At 28.6% G+C, this 20,902-nt stretch overlaps 1 protein-coding gene across 1 annotated transcript; it reads left to right on the top strand.

Moving 5' to 3' along the window:
• The first annotated feature begins 7,135 nt into the window (after positions 1–7,135).
• On the top strand, positions 7,136–20,627 carry LOC105255357. Its single transcript, XM_011264590.3, has 4 exons — positions 7,136–7,635; positions 19,180–19,262; positions 19,343–19,487; positions 20,151–20,627. The coding sequence occupies exons 1-4, from the start codon at positions 7,627–7,629 to the stop codon at positions 20,244–20,246; spliced, it is 333 nt and encodes a 110-aa protein (XP_011262892.1). The 5' UTR covers positions 7,136–7,626; the 3' UTR covers positions 20,247–20,627.
• The last annotated feature ends 275 nt before the right edge of the window (positions 20,628–20,902 follow it).

Below are 20,902 nucleotides of genomic sequence, written 5' to 3'. Positions count from 1 at the left end.
CTCCAGTCCTGCTCTATTAAAAAAAGAAAAAGGTTTCTCTCTTCTCAATCTTAACTTTTGTTCGACTAATAGAAATAAGAAGAACATTGAGGAAGGAAAATTCTTTGTGTTGGACATGACGATACAGATTCGTTTCAAGGTTGCAAAAAATGTAGAATAAAAGCGAAAACTAATGAAATGGACGAAGCAAACGCGAATGAGATATGGATAAATAATTACAAAAAAGTTTTCCTCAACGATTACTTTGATGTTTATATATATAATGAATAGAACTCTTATAAATCGCACTTCAAATATATTGCGAACTTTTACACAGAGAAAAATGTATACTGTATTCAAGTAAATATTCAGTTTCTCTGTAGAAAAATTCATTAATCTTTACGAAATTAACTCAGTGACTTATGACGTAAATAAACTATTCGAATACTTATTTAATAATTATTGACTGAAGTTACTTAATGAGTGCTGATTAATTATCATGAATTGGTTTTTTTAAATAAGGTATAAATTTTATCTGTCACTCGTCTTTAATGAGTTTTTTATTTTACATTAATACATCTCTCGATTTACATGATTTTTTATTTTCGGGACGATTTTTTGATTCCGAAAAAAGTAAAAAATGCAATTAATGAAGAGACTGATAAGAAAGAAATCGATAGAAAATTAAAAGTTTTTAACTCCGTCAAAGTGTGCTAAAAATGTGGGTAAACTGTTTCGCAAATTTATAAAATAATGCTGTACATTCCAGTTTTCGAAAATATTACATAAGAATCTGTTATATGTTAAATTGGTATAAAAATTTTTCAAATACAATTTCGTCCATAAGGTTATATGTGCGTCATTTATACTAAAAGGATTAAAAACAAAGAGAAGCTCGCTCGATCAATTCAAAATTCGTATTACGCGAATTCGTGGAATTACAAAAATCTCAGTTGACAATGATAAGTTAGATTGCAAAGGACAAATTGAACTAAAAATGCGCGATGTGTATTATCATTGTTTGATTAGCTACATAATTGCGTAAACATTTTAAATTGGCTGCTATTTCGAGAAAGAGTGCGTTTTGCAGAAAACATTATAATATTAATATTACATAACGCGTAACACGAATTTCTCTCGTTTAATTATCAATTAAAGAAGTTGCGAAAATTTGAGAAATGTCGCGATTTGCACATCATATAGATTATCGATGGTTATATATTTATTGATTATCGAGCTTTTTAGATTGATTCATTAATTCTGTCATTGTATGTACATTGCGATTATTTTTATTTGAAACAATGAAGTTTCGATTTTCTCGTGGACTTTTAGTAAAAAAAATTGCATATTGCATTTGACGCGATTTTCAGGAGGAATTAAAATTAATATTTTTAACAATTTTTAAATACATTATATCAATTTGAAAGAAATAAGTAAATGAGCATATATAGCTTTAATTAATGACTTTAATTAAGTGTTAAATGTTTCTTTTCATATCCAAATTAAGTTAATATATTTTTTTTAATTATTCAAGAATAAATATGTCATTCGCGTTACTCATTTAAACGAACGAAATTTTCGAATAAAATTATACGAATAAAAATATGTGTACATCTAAATCATTCTAAATAGAGATTTAAATATCTTTTTTTTCATTGTAATTTTATATTAAACATCATTTAGTCGATTTTCAATAATATTTACCACAAGATATAAATAGACAAGATTTAAGTCAAACAATCTTTAATATCAAGAAAAAGATTTATTTTTGGGATTGGAGCGAATAACATCAGCAATATGTTGGAGCTATGCGACTAATTAAATCTTTTAAAAGCTTCTTCTTTCGTGGTAAAGTAATATTCATTTTGCGTCTTCCGTTGAGCGATGTCTCAATTTTCTTTGTAAACAAATTGAATCGTGGTGACGAACAGCATCTTTTGATAAGTGTACGTGTCCAAAAAACATCTAATTCGCGGGAATTTAGTATAGAAATTATAAAGTTGATATGTAAGTTTTGTAATTTCTGTTAAATGGAAGGAAAGAGAGAAAAAGATAAACAAGTTAATTTCTCTTGAAGAGAATTCTTCGTGCATCAAGCGTATATTTATATGAAAGATATTTGCGAAAGTTTGGAAACAAAAAATTATGCGATATTTTCCGAATGCACTTATCTATCGACATTTCGAAACAATCTTATTATTGTGTTCTAATAATATCGAATCGAAATTGTGCTGCTATTTTCAACTTCAATTTTCTCAAGTTTCTTCACAGATTCTAGAAGAAAAGATTTAATTTCGAAAGGTTTAATTTATACAGGATGATTTATTAAATGATTTATTAAATGCACAGTAATATTTTAAAAAGTAAATATACACATAAATAAAGAAAATGTTATTTAAATATATCACATGTATCATGGTTTTTGAGTTATGACAGATTAAAGAGAATGCTCAAAATGCTGTGATTTGTTGTTTCAACTTATGTTATAGTACTTTATATAATATTTAGTTCCTCAACTAATTGGAAAACATATCAAACATTGTTCGAATTATTTCGAATCCATATCTTTTCTTGCAAATGAACTTTATTAATTTATATAATATATAAAACAGATTTTTTAAGTGATCGCTAAAATAAAAGTCTAATAAATTTACATCAGTAGATTATTACCATGATATTCATTTCTCTTTATTCATTGATCTAAAGAGAATAGTTTAAAAATATTCGGATTTCAACAAAGGAGTATCCTCAGGCATTTTCTTTAAACTTTTATAATTCATTTGAGAGATGTATTAATGTAAAATAATTTTTATACAGAAATTATGACCTATGTTCAAATAACATTTCTTATCTGTTTAGTATGTACATTCACTCTCTGAAGTATTACCGCACATTTATGAATCACCTCGCATAAAAATTGAATTTTTACTTTGTATCTCAAATAACAAAGTAAATTCTTTGTTTACTGTCTTCTTAGACATTTAAAACAGAAGATCAATAAAACTATACGTTAACAAGACTTTAAAAAGAACTTTGATTTGCTTAAAGTATCAAAGTTGACGTTAAATTGAAAATTAAGAAAATAGGTGTAAAATTTTAACTTGGTGAAATTTATAGAAAAATAAAATATGATAAAACACTGATAAAAATAATCGAGTGTATAGAAGATATCCATTTATTTTTCATAAAAAAGATATACAATTTAATTTAAACTAGTTATTTCCATTTGCAAAATAAAATATGATAAAACACTGATAAAAATAATCGAGTGTACAGAAAATATCCATTTATTTTTCATAAAAAAGATATACAATTTAAAATTTAAACTAGTTATTTCCATTTGCATTTATAAAATAGAGAAAAGTTATTAAAAGAATTTACCAAAAAATTGATCAAGAATTTAATAAAAACATGAAAAATTGAAATAAATTTATAATTTATATAATACATTATTTATATAATAATAATAAATATAATATTATAATATAATACTAATATTACTATATTACTACAATACTATAATATTATAATAATTTATATAATACTTAATTTATATAATAATTTAATTTACAATATATATCATTTACAATATATAATACTTTAAATATACGATTTAATTTTACAGTTACATCAACGGTGTACATTTATGAAATGATCTATTTCAAAGTACAATCAGTTTGACGTGCATACGATAAAAATAAGCTGAACGTGGCCGAGCAATATTGTAAAGTACTAGAACTTCTCTTTGAATGCAAGCTTTCTCAATAATTATGATAAAAATTGTTCAAACGATATTTCAGTAATCAGATCGCAAGCGTTAATTTCTAAAATGCCTGCCGGCGATTGTAGCAAATCGAGAAAAGGATATAAATGCTTTGAGAAGTTGTATTCATCATTATAAAGATAAACGTGTCTATGTAACGATCTCAATATGATGAATACTGAATTATACAAGCTTTCGATATTAGGAACGAAGGCGCCGCAAAGTCTATCTCACATCTCCGGTTGTCGCGGACATTCACTATCGATATTCGATCTGTATCTGAATTAATTCGTAACAATAAGATATTAAAAAACAAGAAATAATATAAAAATCAAGAAATAATATAAAATTTAAAGGATAAAAATGGATTAATAATATTTATACAACGTAATTAATTAAGTTAACTTGTTGATTTCTAAACTAACTCTCCAAACCGAGATTTTTGTCCTACTTCTCATCTCAGTTTTTAATCTAACATTTACTTTGATTTAAAAAGGTAGATTATCCTTTTTGAAACTATATAATTTTAAAAGCTCTTTTTTAAATCTCTAACAATAAATGGAAAACTGTTCGTTTATTGTCTGTTTGAGGCACATAGTATAGGAGTTCAATTTCTATATGAATTAAACTTTTTTAAAAATTATAAATTCATGTGAAAAAATTTAAAATTTAAAATTTGAATTTTTATTGTATCAGTTAATAATTATATTAAACATTTATAATGAGGATGTTGTGAAATATTTTCCATTATTTTTCTTAGTAATACTTTTTTTATAAAATAAATATAATATATTTATTATAAATATATATAATATATTATATAATTATTAAAAAGGAGGAAAAGAGAGAGAAAGAGAGAGAGAGAGAGAGAGAGAGAGAGAGAGAGAGAGAGAGAGAGAGAGAGAAATTCACTAACGATATATGTATTGAATTAATTAAAATATATACGATTTTAGAATATTAACATACAGATATTGTGTGTGTGTGTTTGTGTTGAAAACATCTAATTTAAAATTATTCTACTCTATTAAAAAAAACTTCAATAATAGGAGAAGTGATAGAAGTTTGGATAGAAATATTTTGACAATCTGACTTACAATCAATATCGTTTTTATGCTTTATTTTATCCTATCTTTTTTTACAACATAATGTCGTTATAGGTATATCCAAAACTTGTTCTAGAATTTCCGGTAAATATAAATTATATATACAGCGCGTGTTTTTCCAGAATTGCATTGTCCTTCGAGTAGTTTCGCACGTGCATTCATCCTACATACCACTTGTCAGAATATACATTTATCTATACTATTTCTTATTCCGATACGAAACAATGTATATAAACAAACTGTGAAATAAATCAATTTTTCATTGCATTGACACTTGCCAAGTTTCGTATGCTCTTTTTAATACGAGCATCGCGAATTAATCGATTCACGATTGAACGAACTTATCAAACATATCAAACTTTCGAGGCCATTATGATTCTTTTCGAGAGCAGCCAAGAATAATCAAAACCTTATTATCGAGAGATTACAATTCATTGTTGAAATTTCCGAATATTCTTATTCCACTAGGATGAAGACACGTTTTCACAATAGAAAATTTTCATGAAATTCTAAGTTCTTAAAATATCAATGATAAAAATGGTAAAAATTAAAGAAGAAGCAAGCACGCTTTTCCTTTGGATTTCTTGCTTACATTGTGAAATCAACGTTTACTTGTATATATACATACGTACAAATCTTACAAGCAATGGTAAAAAATTCTCTGAAGAATTGTGATAAAAATCACCTTTGATACTTCAGCCGATCAATATCTCAGGGTATATTGTTGCTACATGCGTAGGAATATATCATTCGTAGTATTTTTAGTTAATTACATTAACGCATTATGATGCGTACAGCTTTCGTATGAAATGTACAGTTTATCTTAAATAAATCGATATTGATCTTGTCTTCAATGATGCTTGTCCTCAATTTCATATTTACATCTTGGCATTAGTACGAGATCAGTTTGCTTCCGATAAACAAGAGATATCGTTAATTTTGAAATTAAATTGAATGGAATGGAATTGAAAATTACATTGAAATTACATTTTCTAATATTTCCTCTTTCGAGAATAGAGAAAATAAATAAACATAAAGTTATAAAGATGTTATGTATAGAAAAGAAATATAAAATAAAAATCATGTCAAAGAAGTGATTCTAAAGAAATCTTTTAAAAATTCACTTTTTTCCTATTATTTATAAAATATATACATTTTAGTTTTTTTTACTTTATAAAATATTATAAATATTTATATTTTATAAAGTAACATTAAAAGGATATAAAGAATTAAAATTTTATAGTAGTAAAAAATAACTTAATAGCAAAAATATTTCTATTAAAAGTTTTTGAATATATGAAGGATATACACATGGAGTGTCTGGCAATAATCATGTCATGTTTCATGTGCACATAAAGCGAATTAAATCGAGTAGTAGTGCACGATTTTCGCAATAATTAACAAGAAATGAATTTAAAAATAATTGGTCGATCTCACGAATATAAGTACATGGCGAGAAAGACATCCTACTGTTATACTGTTGCTAAGCGCGATACATAATTAAACGCTTAATTATAAATCCTTCATTAACGCTTTATTATATGCCTAATAACTGCGTAATAATGAGTTGTCTTTTCTCCCCATGCATTTATATTCGCGCGGCGATTTTTAAAATTAATTTACTAATTATTGCGAAAATCGCGCAAAACTGTAAAAAACTTTCTTTCCGATTTAACCCGTCCTATCTACAAAAGAAATGATACGGTTATTACTGAACATTTTATATAAATTTTCAAATATTAAAAATCTATAAATATTTACAAACGAAGGGAAAAAAAGTTGTAGAGAGACAAGAGATTGTTTGAAATGAGATAAAATGGTTTCTTTTACTTTATATTAAAGGGCTTAAAATTATGAATGAAATCATTGCTATTTTTAGCCGTATTTTCAACACATTCTAATCGTCAGAATCGAAAATGTCAAAGTAACAAAAGTGCAATGTATATGTTACCTTTCTCGAAAATAAATTACGTAATAACAATAAATTATAAAAATCTAGTACACTTAGGTTTTCGATAGATAATCGCGGATCTGAACAAACAAATACCAGCAAAAATATATATGTCGTCGCTTATAATACGAAGAATATATGATGAAAATTGTCTTGTGTCCTATGAGATTGTTATTTACGAGCAGTTTGCACCAAAGTACCTCCGCCTTCGCAACTGCAACAGTCTCATCTCTATCTCTTGGTCGCAACTTTTCATTCAGTTTCGTACGAACGAAATTCATCCCCTCTTTGTTTTCTTCTTCTCTTTCTCTCTTTCTCTTTCTTTTTCTCTTTCATATTTTCTGGGTGGAGATTGCGGTGGACGATGACGTAATAAGGATACGAGACTAGGATACGCACTCTCTGACGAGCAGAGGAGGAACGCGTTCATCCACCGGCGACGGTGGTGGTGGATGCGTGGCGCCCACCAGAGAGAGCCGATCCGTTCTTGCTCTCGCACGACGAACGAAGAACGAAGAGGGGTAGAGGGGGCAAGGGGATGAGAGAGCGGTATAAATGTAGCCCGCGCAAGTTCCACCAATCATTCGCCCTCTGACCTCGAAACTCTTGAAGCTCTTTCGCCTCTCTTCAACTATTTGGCGGCACCCGAGAAACGTACCCTGCTGTCAGTCGTACGTACGCCACCACCACTTTGAGCACCGTCCCTCGTGACGCGACCCGCGCCTCGTGAAGAAGCGGTACCAAACGACAGAATAGACGTGGGACCAAGTGCTATCGTGGTTACACAACGAGGGACAAGTAAAGCGAAAAGTTCCCTTATCAACAAGATGACGATCGTGAGTATCATTCATTTTTCTTCATCTATTTTTTTATCTTTCTTTGTATCTTTATTTTTCACACATTTCTTTCTTTCTCAACAATGTGAATCACGAGTGAATACACAGTTTGCAAACTTGCATTAAGATTTAAGATCTGAGAACAGGATTTGAGAATTATGTCTTGCGAAAATTTTTAGCACATTATCGTCCATGTGAATGCAGTTATTATTTTTTTTTTTTTTTTTTTTTGTTAATAGTAAAGAATAATTTATAAAATGTGAAATTGAGGAAATCACAGAAAATATATCTCATATCTCTCGGAAACGAAAAAGGAAAGATTTTAATGCAATGTTTGTTATTTAAAAAACAGGATATAAAAGGATGATTTATATATCTGCATATTCCAAAAATCCCCGACGATTATTTTTTAAAGTATCGCAATTAATAATTATTCCATTCGCGCATCAATTGTAATCCTTGATCGCTTGAATGGTAACTATTATAACTGTTATTATAACAAGATATAAAAACATAAAAAAGAAATACATGTAATAATAAACTGTTATTATAACAAGATATAAAAACATAAAAAAGAAATACATGTAATAATAAAAAATTTTGCACACGTGTGACGTAAAAAAAATTAGCAGTGAATTAATGAAAACAATCGCGAGAATAACAATCAACAATCAAATGCAACAAAAACATTAGATTTTTGTAGCACGACATGTTTATAAAAAATTAATCAATTCTCATTTTATAGCGCTATATGTTTATGAAAAATTAATCGATTCTCATTTTATAGCGCTATATGTTTATGAAAAATTAATCGGTCGCATTACAACTGGACGTAAATTATACGTTTGTTCGCGCGTTTTAATTCGTTCGTTCGCCAGTTTTAGTTTTTATATCCGGAAGAGTGTAATCGAAACCGGAGGCGGGAAAGTGCTTTCCTCATTTTCCGTTGATGCACCGCTACAATCATGTACAACAGCAACATATATACGTTCTCATGAAATTTTCGAATTACCGTTCTCTGAAAGTCCAATCTGATGTTGACGAGTAAATCGATCGGTGTTTCGAATTACTTTTGCGAGAGAAAATATTTCTCGTAGATAAAATTGTTTTTGCTTTTTAAACTCGAGTAAATTTCTTGTAATGATGTGTTATTTGTTTAAATATTTATTAACGTAATGGAGAATATGATATGTTGAAATGTTTTTCTATTGTGCACTTTTGACACTTGTTAGACTTGTTAGGCATTCATAAATCAAAATCAAAACATTAAAATATGTTGCGATGGAAAAACATTTTTACATGTATCATCTTTTCAAATTAAATACATGCATTTTCGACTTATTTCGATTTAAATATTTCTTTACATTGCATACATTTGTAACCCGAAAAAGAGGCATGAACATTAAAATTTTATCACAAAATTCTCGATACTTTTTTTGAGAATTGTATTACGTCAAAGGGAAAACTTGACATGAAATAGATGTTGATTGGGCGAGACTCTAACAATATACGTCAACTGCGTTTGCAGAAACAGTTTTCGAATAGGCTACGCGCTTGATGTCATCGTTACTCTAGCAATGCGTCCCGTGATATCCGAAATGTCACATTCGATGGACTGTCGTAAATCTGTTAAAACTCGGTTAAAAACTATGTATCGTCAATATACATAGTGAAAAAAAGAAAATGAAAAGTATTATTTGTAATTATAGTTGAGAAATTTTTGAAAAACATATAACAAAAATGTGTGTCTACAGAATGTTTCATAATATGTAAGACCCATTTCAGGAATGCATTTAGCACTTAAAAACAATAAAAAAGCTTACACATCTATATTTCCGATTTAATCTTGTTTTCGATATATCTTATATATATTATAGCAAGTTTTATATTTTACAGTTCTCGATCTGCTTATTTTCACAAAAAATGTTCAAAATGATCCTTTTAAATATATACTTGTGGTTTAACATTGTTAGCACTAATTTTCTAATTTTTCAAATGTTCTTTGTATTGTTAGAAATTTACTTTTCAAGTATTTTTTATACTTGCTCAATCCCCTGGCGAAGTATTTCAATATTGTCAATGAACGTCTTATAGATAATAGATTATATATATAAATTGTTTTACATAACACTATTATATATCATTTTCTAAAAAACTGTTAAAGACAGATATTTTTTTTTTAATTTCATCAGAAAGCTTCTTTATACTAAACTTCTAAAGAGCTTCTTTATACTTGTATAAACAAAATTTTAAATCTATCATAAGGGAGACAAAAGAAGAGCAATTATAAAATTTAATTAAGTGGAACAATAATTAAATTCCTATACACTTTTTAAAATCTTATTAATTTTTTTTACTGTGTGTGTATGAAAGCATTTTTAATAATAACGCATACATTAACAATTACATAAATATTTGAAGTATAAGTATAAACGCGATATTCATTTTATTATTACATAACTAAATGTTTAGAAGTTAAGAGAAATTATTTTAAACATTTATTGAAATAAATAAATTAATTGCATTTATAGTACGATAATTTTTAGATTAAAATTATTGCAAGTGTTACTTCAAATTTTCTTAATTGTCGATGCTATTAATTGTCGTTATTATTAATGCTATTAATAATGCTTTTAATAAAGAAATATACAAATTTTATTAATAAGTTCTTCAAGAATATGTAAGAATTTAAATGCTGCATTAAAGTTATATAACATATAATAAAGTGAATGAACATATGCGTATATACAAGTACATTAGAAATTTACATCATATATTATATTAAATTAATAATTGAGAAGTAATTCATCTCTAATAATGAAATTCGAGAAAAAAATCGATTTTGAATATTTATTTATTAAATTAGTTATTTATTCATAATGTTGTGTAAGAGACAATTATTAATTTTCGAACATTTTGCAACAGATCCAATGTATTTATCGCAAGAATCTCCGACTTTTCGTTTATATTTCTTGGCCGCTTTAGCATATCAGAATGACGCGAGTTAGTTTTGCGAGTTAATATCGCGTGTGTATATATTCCCGACCGGAACGAACCATATCAAAGGGCAAATGTAACCGTTGCGGAGATGCTGGAGACATTATGTCTAGTCCGAGTAGTCGCCAGAGAGTGCATAAAGTTTCTTTACTCGCTGCCAGTTAGTGGACATGTATATGTATACATAGCGACCGTGAACGAGACATTTTACGAGAAGTGCTTTTATTTTCTCTCGATAATATATTAAGTATTCTTTTACGAGAATAATTCTTCGGATTCATCAATCTTCTTTAATAGTAAAATATTTCCTCCGCGATACATTAGTGGTCGAAATTATATCCCGATTATATTATTATAGATATCAACACGATAAAAGGCACGATAGATAATACAATAAATGAATCTGATCTTACGTGATCTTATTTCACATGATGTAATACTACTCAACGTTTTATCTCGGCCATGAAAAAACAGAGAAATCTTAAGAGATGTTACTTAAGAAAATACAATGATAATTCGACTGACCGACTTTTAAGGGGAAAACAATCTCGGATCGAAGCGATATAAGATGCCACTAACCAAAGAAATCGTCTTCTCTCGAAATAGTCTTATCACGTCGCTTGTATAAAGCTCGATAATAATCCGCGGGATTACGATAAAAATGATCCCGTTGAAGGACGATAGATTCGCGCGGATAACTCTTTATCGCCACCCGCAGTCGCTCGATAATTAATGAATTAGGGATTGCGAGAGATAAAAAACTTTGCTTGCGCGATTCTGATCGCATCATCGAGATAACGAGAAAAATGAATCGACGGATCGGGAAGATCGACAACGATCGAAGATACAGCGGAAGCGACCAGAAGCGTAGGAGGAGGTGATGCTTTTTGTATGCCACCAGACAAAGAGACGCCACGATGTCCCATATCCGAGATGAGCGTCGATTCCTCCTCGCTGCCCTCCTTCACTCCTACCGTGGGGTGATTTCGCACCCTGTCGCTCATCTTGTCTTGCTTCCCCGCATGCCTTATTCCCTTTTATTCTTTATTCTCTTCGGATCTCCCTCTCTTCCGTTATGTGCTGTCTGTTCTTGTTTCGCCTCGTTTCCCTCGACGGCGCCTTCACGCGCTCGAAAACGCGTATCGTTAACTCACCAATCGAGCAAACGAGCGAATCTATCGCGCGATTACGCGGATGAATCGAGTCGCGATCGTTTATCAGGGTTGAAAGAAAGTCAATGTTTTGCTTCCTCCGAGAGGCAGCTTTGAACGTTGCGAAAACTTCGCGAATTATTGAACGCAAAAACATGCGTGGGCATGGAACGATTTTATCGTATTGACTCTTTTCTCTCTTCCCCTTCTATCACTCTTAAATCAGAATGCAAAATGCTAGATGAATCGTACACATTCTTTGACAAAGATAGAGTTATGCAAATGCAGATCCTGTTTTCTTTTCTCTTCTTTTCTTGTTCTCCATTTTCGCAAATATCAAAGATATAAAGCTAGATTTAGGATATATTGATTGAGTTTCCGATCTTTTAAAGTAAATATGTAGGTTGTGGGAAAAGAATCTTAGACATCGATTCTTTGTAGCCAATTTTCGGTTAAACACAATGTCAACAGAAGTCATCATTTGTCGTGATTTTTCAATCTTTTGCATGAAATTTTTTGAAAGGAAAAGAATATATCGAATTCAATCTTTCTTTCTTTTATTCTTTATTTTCCTTTACATTTTTATCTCCAGCATAAAATTAGCTTTAAATTTGTCAAAGAATCTTTTTCTAAAATTTCTTTTCAGTGAAGACACTTTGTATTATATAGTAATTTTATCTTTCTCTCTTTTTCTCTGTCTTTCCCTCTTTGTCTACGTATATATATTAGGAAATTATATTTTATATTATGTATATTATTATAAAAATATTTATATGTTATATTTATCTCATAAAATATATATATATATATATATATATATATAAATATATATATTTATATTTATATTATATATATATATATATATATATATTTTTTTTTATTTTTTTATGATAATATAATCATCATTCGCGTAACATAATTTACATAGATAGATTATAAACACATCGTATACAGTGCAATTGTTACAAGAACAATTACATCATGCGGGAAGTACTAATCCGTTATCGTTTGGAATACGTCACGAGCAAATGTCTACGAAACGATTAAATTCACTTAAGGAAGGAAATGTTATTTTCACAGACGAAATACACGAAGAGAAATTATTTCTCTTGAAATGAGGGAAAGAGAAAGAGAGAGAAATAAACTGCTATTGCGAAGATGTGCATAATAGTCTCATAAATTATACTGAATTGCGACAAAATAATATCGAGTGATATAACGTGCATCGCAAAAATAATGTAATTGATGTTATATACCATAAAAGAGTGTCTTGATGTAACGTTATTGTAAAACGCGGCATTTAATATGCGGATCTCCCGTGTCCAAAATTGTATCTCAATTTCCGCGTACATGACACTTCGCTTTACAAATCCACTTTTACGAATCGTTTGTACTCGACTACCATTAGCATACGCAAACAATGGATAATATTCCTCTGAAAACAAGTGCGATCCACCGACTTCGGCAAATTGATATTGCTTCGCAAAGAAACAATAAAAAGAGGGTGAATGAAAAAGCACCGCGTGAAAAAAAAACGTTCTATGTATACATCTATTCGATAATGAAATCTACAGAAATGAATCTACAGAAAAATGCCCCAATAAAATATACATAATCATCGAAATTAACAATTACAATTAACAATTTACAACAATTATTTAGTGCAAATTTACTCGTAAATGAAAAATTAGCCAGTCGGATGTCAATGTATTTTGAGATCTCATTGAACTATTAAAGATTGTTTCTTTTTATTTCCATATACATAAAATATTAATAATAACATTATTGAATGCACGAAAAAGCAAAGTATTAAAATTATTCCTTTTATGTCTATTGTATCTAATTATTATAATCTAAAAAAGTAGAGATAAAAATAATTATAGACAGTTTGCATATTAGATACAATATCAATTGAAATGAGAAACAATATAAAGAAAAACAGCTGGCTGAAAGATGAGAAAGAAAAGCGAATGTCGAGATTGCGAATTAAAATATTCAGCTACTATAAGGAAATATATAGAGAAATGCTTTGTAAGATTCATCATATGCTTCTTAAATTTATCATAAAAATATATGCATTATTGTATATGTATCTACAATTTGCTCGAGTTCTACATGTGAACTGTATTACAGCGTTTATATAATATACCAAAAGGTGATCAGAGAGACCACCTTTTGGTGATATTTAATTAAATGACTACGCATTATGTACTTAATTTATTGCTATTTAATTAAATGGACGAATACGTAAAGAACTGAATTAACATCACGCTTTTTTAGGTACTACTCATTATATGATTATCGCATTATTAATATTACGTTGGAAAATAAGGATAAAATGTTGTATTGTTATTATCATAATAATATAATCATCAGTCAATTCCGTATTTGAGACTTTTTGTATTGCTTATACATATACATATTTAATCAATTTTTAATTAATTAAAATATAATCAACATAATCAAATAAATTGATGATGATAAATCGTGAAAAATTAATAATTAACGTATAATTAATAAAAGTTAATAATTAACGTATTAATAAAATTAATAATTAACGTATAATTAATAAAAGTTAATAATTAACGTTTATTTAAATTAAACCGGAATTATTATATTTTTTAAGGTAATAACAACGATATCATAATCGTTTGACGTAAATATGTATTTTCATGTGTTGTTACCGCATGTAATTATATCGCAGAAGTTATTATTAGTTTACGATCGTATTTCAACCTATTCGATAACTGTAATTATGGTTTGGTCGAATATCGAAATATAAATTATTTCCCGACCAAAAAGATATCCATGTATCGTATATTTACTGTAATCTTTGATAAAAAACAAATGCCACACAAAATTCCACGCTATTTTTCGCAGAATTGTAAAATATCTCACAAATGAAGCAAACATACTTGCGACATCAAATCTGTGATGTTTTTCAAAAATGAGAATATGTCCCGCAGCTGGATTAACAAGGATGAGTAGTCAACGACTTGACATTGTGTCATACAAACGAAGAAGAATGCGAAGAAGAATGTGAATAACTTGATTAGGAACTTCATATGTTCGTTGTTTAACAATTAACACGGACCGAAATGTCGTGAATATCGTGATCATATCTCAGGATAGTTCGTATCTATCTTCGCGTTTACACACATGTACTTGTACGTTTCAATATACCTAGCGTTTCTTCAATGACATATTATCGCCTGACAAGCATTATTTTCCAATTACGATGACAACACATCTATGATACTTCGAATACAATAATTAGGTGATTCGTATTGTTTTTCTGAATAATTCTAATGTATTGAGAATAAAAGTAGGTACATGGAATTGAAATTAATCAATTCTAATTAATGTATTTTATAAGTACTTATACGATTTAATCAATTATTTTATTCTTTTGAACGTTTTTTAATATAAATGCTTCTTGCAAAACGTAATAATTGATTATTATTTTATAATTTTCATATCTCCCTCACAGTATTTTTAATAATAAAGTATATATTTTATATATAATTTTTATAATATGTTATTTATTATACATAATTATTATAATATTATAATATTACCTGTTATTTATTATATATAATTATCATATTATATAAATATATCTTTATAATTAATTTATTATATATACGATTAATATATGATTTTCTTAGATGAAAGAATGGTTTCTGATATTTCAGGTTTCTGATATATCACGTAATCGACTCGATCGTTGAGTTACATAAACGCGACTCTTATCAAACGCACAGAAATCCATTTGCAGTATTTCCGCAATTACGATAGCCGCCAATTAACTAAAATCAGCTGTGTGCGGCAATTATCGTCGTACGATCTGCTTGGCCGCTAGCTCTGTCTATTCCAATTGGATGAGCTCTTTGATAAATTTTGTATTAATACATGACTCTCTTTCGGGTAGAGCAATATTTCCACATGTATCAAAATACGAAAAAAGCAATGAAAAATTTATATATCATTTTTAAACTTATCACTCTACAAGAAAAATACTTAAGAATGTGATAAATTTTGAAGCTTCATTTTAGGTTTCGTGGACATCTTTTATGGGTTAAAAATATTTTTTGTATAAAAAATCTTCTCAGGCCTTTCCATATTGTATTGCACAGTCTTCTTTGACTGTGTATCAAATCCTCTTTCGTCACAAAATAAATCATATTATACTTTTTTATATTACATGTCTTATGTTAATTAATTTTGATTTACAGGACAAATTTTTTATATATATAATTTTATGAAATAATAATTATTTTTAAATATATATGTGTGCAAAATGTGTGTGTGTGTGTGTGTGTGTGATTTAAATACCCTGAGGTATGAAGTACATTGTTCATTGCGTCAAAATCATAGTATATTCTCCATTAGATACACAGCCGTGGGAAAGGTACCCGGAAGCGATTTACATTAAGAATTATCTCGCTTATCAGGATATTGAAGCTAAATCACTAGAACGAAATTTCTCATGCGATAACAATCGACTGAGAACTTTCAAATACGCCTCATATTATACCTTATGCCTAAGATATATATGATGCTATTTATCGATTACAATTAATTTGCATATCGAGTGTATGAGAGTAATCCTAATGTAAGTAATAGTAGTAATAGTAGTAATTAGTAATCCTAATGTAAGTAATAGTAAGTAATGTAAGTAATATAGGTAATGTGTAAAAATTGTAATTTGATTATAAGGTCATCTTTTTTATTTATTAATTGATAGAGCAAGAAATTCAATTGCATATATTCAAATGCAATAAAATTTTTTTTCCTTTTTCACGTTTCTTATGATTCCTTATAATAGCATCTTTTATATAATTAATTCACATATATTTTTATATGATATAATATAATTGTTAGATCGTCTTTTTTTACTGTTTGAATAAGTTTTCTTGAAAAAAAATACCGTATATAAAATAACAGCAAAAAATTTAAAAGATATTAGATGCAACATCCATTATCTTCATCTTTATATAGTCAAAGATTTATGCATTTTAATTATCACATCAATTTAAAACATTTTAAGCATTCTTCTGATTATTTATCTACAGTCTATGTTACATACTTGCATACGATTGCGAGTGAATTTACAAACAGATTTGTTTAATAAAATAAGTAGTGAAAGTAACATAGTAAATCTTTTCGATTCAAATAGAGCGTAACAAAATTAATAAACAGAATTATGAATTACGAATTATTTTTCGTGAATAAATGGTTTAAAACAGTGATGCAACATTCAGATAGTTCGACGATGATTTGATTAAAATTTATATGCTTGTTACATTAAAAAGATGTAAATTTTATTCATTGTGCCGAAGAGCTATCATTTCTCTCTCTTTCAAATTATTTGGTGACAAAAAAAAATATTTTTGCAACAGAGTATACGCATTTTCGTATAAATATACATTAATTCGAAGCTCGGAAGAAATGTTTGCGCTCGAGAAATTCCATTGTCAGATTCGGATAAGTTCACAGGAGGAAATTAATATGAGAGAGCCACTCGCGCAAGATGCATTGGTCTACTGTATAAAAACCGAATATCGAGGAATAATACGAGACGGCGAGATTTCTGTGGCGAGATTTTTTTTAGAAAAGAAGGATGAGGGGAGAAATCTCATTCCCGTATTTTATTCCGTAAAAACGCTCTTAAGCCTCTTTACAACATGTGCGCTACGTGATCAGTGCGTTCAACTTCGCTCAATCATGTTGAAGATCCATAATAGCGCGGACTCGGGACCGATAGAAAATAGATGTATTAAAATAAATAAACAATAACTATCGCACAAAAGCTTCAAATGAACGTCTCTTCATGAGCAATATTTGAAAGAAAAACAATTTTTATCACATTGCGTCGCACCTAGAATTTCGATTCCTCTTTCCAAGTATCATTAGTCTGGTAGGTTTGTAATTCATTGAAAAATGTGAGAAGAGCAAAAATAAATGCGCACGAAAGAAAAAAACAGTGATTTTTTACAACATCGTATATTGCGAATATTATTCTTAAAATAGAAATAACTTTTTTAATATAACAAATAATAATAATGAGATATAATTTAATATATTTTTTTCTAAAAATATACATAATATCATTGACAGTTTTTAATGTAACAATCTGATTTGTTTAAAATTTTAAAAAATTAAACAAATTTTTTTCCTCATAATCATAAATCAAATGCTCGAATCTTTAAAATTTTGATGTCTTATGAATTTTTATTTTTAGATTTCATTAGATTTTTCTAACACAAAGAAGGATTAAATTATTTTTTATTTTTTATATAATTTCATATTTTTATATTAATATATATTCATATTAGGATAGAAATTTTTGTTACAAGACAGATTCAACAACTCTGTCTTTCTTTCTTCCCTTCTTTTTCTCTCTTTCTCTCCTTTGTTATAAAAGAGGCTTAAAGTTATAATTGGTGTAATTAAAAATTATTAAAAAATGAAACTATGGACTGAGATAGTTTCATCCACCAACTTTACAATTAAAATTCGTTCTATTGTTCTGTTACATAAACGCGGATTAAAATCGCCCACGTTCGTCACCATCGTCATATTAAGCGTATTGATATCGTTTGAATATGATATCGCATACAAATATTAGACGGTATTTATACCTCGTCATTATATTAGATAAACGAAACTCAAAATTAGACAGCTTTGTTTGTCATGTGGAATGCAATATCCTTCGAAATTCACATACCGACCTTTCCCCTTTGTTTGCAAACGATCGTGAAAAATCGTACGGAGACGCGGATGATACGCGGGCTTCCGCAAATTGGCTGACACGAATGGAGGAGTTGCCGTCGTTTTTCGCCGCATCGACAAATAAATAGCGATTGGAATATCGAGATCTTGCCGATCGTGATACTAAACGAGATGACCTTTCGTTAGGACGAGTGCTATCCATGTTGGACGCTCGAGTAAAGATAAGAATATCGCTGCACATCTCGAAACATAAGGTCGTCAATATTTCATCACAATGCTCTTTTCGTACACTTTTGATCCTTTTCACAACTTCCTTCGTACATTGACAGTGCGTCAATTTAATGTTAATTTCGACCTAGTTAAAATCGGCTTAGTCCTGATTGCTGCACTTTGCGTGGTAAGCTTATTAGGAGCACATTAATTAAAATTTCATCGACAACTTTGCGCAAATTCCTCTTTCGACTATCTCGATTATCTTTACGTACTGACGCAGACATTCATCTCAATGGATAAGTAATAATGTAAAAATTATTAATAAACGAAAGAGAATTGAAGAGAAAGAGAGAAAGACTTGAGAGTGAAATTGATTTTTTTTATGACGGTGTAACTTTTATATATAATTACGTGAAATTATATTAATGTCTTACTTTCCGTGTTTCAGACGTTTGTACAACGATGCATAATCATCTTCACCATTGTCGTGTGCTACTATCAGTCTTGGGTCGCTAGCGCAGTGAACTGCGAGTAAGCTTTGCATTTTCATTTGTCTTTTTTTATGTTACTGGAAAAAGAGCATAGAATAAAATGGGATTGTGTTATTACAGGAGAAATCCGTATGAACCTTCTTGTCGAGGTTCTCAGATAAGGAAACGCTTGATACCATTACCTATTATGCGTACTATAAACTGCGATGAAACTGATTGCAGCAAGCTTCCTAGGATGAAGTTTTTGATCGCAGTTCTCGATGACGTAAGTAAAAACTTTAGTTCTCGAGATATATCAAGTAATATGATGATGAGAACAGTTTTTAGAAAATTTAATTTAATCGTTTTCCTAATTTAATTGATACATTTTACTAATATTAGTCATGATTTCAGTAAAAAATATAAAAATATAAGTAAAAATATATTTAATCAAAAATAAAAATATATTTATGCACGAAAGAGAAAGAAAATAAATATTTTATTTCAATTATTATTAAAACTAAATAATTAGATAAAAAAGTCGTGACACTTTAGAATTAGTTTTACCAAATTAAAAAATGGAAATTAAATAATTATTTAGCTATATAAATTTTTCACCTTTCTTCTTTTATTAAAAAAATTAGTTCAATGATCCTCTCATTTGTTTTATGTCAACAATTCCATTTATTATTATGTCAATTTCCATTTTTTAATTTGGTAAAACTGATTCTAAAGTGTTATGACTTTTTTATCTAATCTTTTACAGTTTTAATAATAATTGAAATAAAATATCTATTTTATATCAATTCCAATCAATTACAATCAATTAATAAGAAAAATAATAAATTAATGAATAACATTTTTTGAATAAAAATTAAATTATTACAATTTGGATTTTCATACATACTCAAGATCAATATAAACATAATGGATTTTTCATTTGTTTTAGAATCCCAGGGATGTCTATCCGGCTGAACCTTTGCCTCTTCATTCGAAGAAGAAGTTGGTGCGGGTTGATCCACAGGATGTATATATGGACTATTGACTCGGCAATCACGGAATTATGTCGACTCTGCAAAGAGATAACCGACCGATTGACTACTTTTCAAACAAATCACTTTCGTCTGTTTAATTACCTTTTATTATATTATCCGGCCTAATTACACCGTGTGTTTTTTCTCATTCTACTTCCCGATAGATCTTTTTCTCTCTTTATCCTCACCTTCTTGCAAATTTAACGAAACGAAAAAAAAATAAATAAATAAATGAAAATGTGCGCGTGCACGCATGTTGTTAGCACCTTGACTTCTGGATAATAAACACTTGACTAGCACAACGGAAAAAGAAAGGTCAATTTACTATCTCAATCTTGTAAAATGAATACGCGCGAAATGATTACATCGAATGATTTTTAATCATCTTTCAGCATTCTGTTTTATATATATTATATATTTTTAAATATTGTATATAATTTTAAATATAAAAATATTAACATTTTAGAATTTAAATATACATATATCGAATATTCTAATTTGTACAGAAATTAATTCCGAAAGTGTTTACATTTACTTCTCATTAATTTTTTATTCTTATAATATATTTTAGCTCATTTTGTACACATCTATAAATAATTTAGAAAAATGTCATTCCTCGAATTATTTGTATACCTTTCCGAGATTGTTGTTCCGCAAATATACAATC

The sequence above is a fragment of the Camponotus floridanus genome, unplaced genomic scaffold, assembly GCF_003227725.1.
Source record: "Camponotus floridanus strain SB8 unplaced genomic scaffold, Cflo_v7.5 scaffold103, whole genome shotgun sequence".
Classification (NCBI taxonomy): domain Eukaryota; kingdom Metazoa; phylum Arthropoda; class Insecta; order Hymenoptera; family Formicidae; genus Camponotus; species Camponotus floridanus.
This window is presented reverse-complemented; position numbering and strand designations above follow the sequence as displayed.

What these genes read in the sequence shown, in the direction of transcription:
- LOC105255357 (XM_011264590.3), top strand. An exon ending in GCTAGCGCAGTGAACTGCGA is followed by an intron (nt 19,263 to 19,342) that starts GTAAGCTTTGCA and finishes GTGTTATTACAG; the next exon opens with GAGAAATCCGTATGAACCTT. An exon ending in TGATCGCAGTTCTCGATGAC is followed by an intron (nt 19,488 to 20,150) that starts GTAAGTAAAAAC and finishes CATTTGTTTTAG; the next exon opens with AATCCCAGGGATGTCTATCC.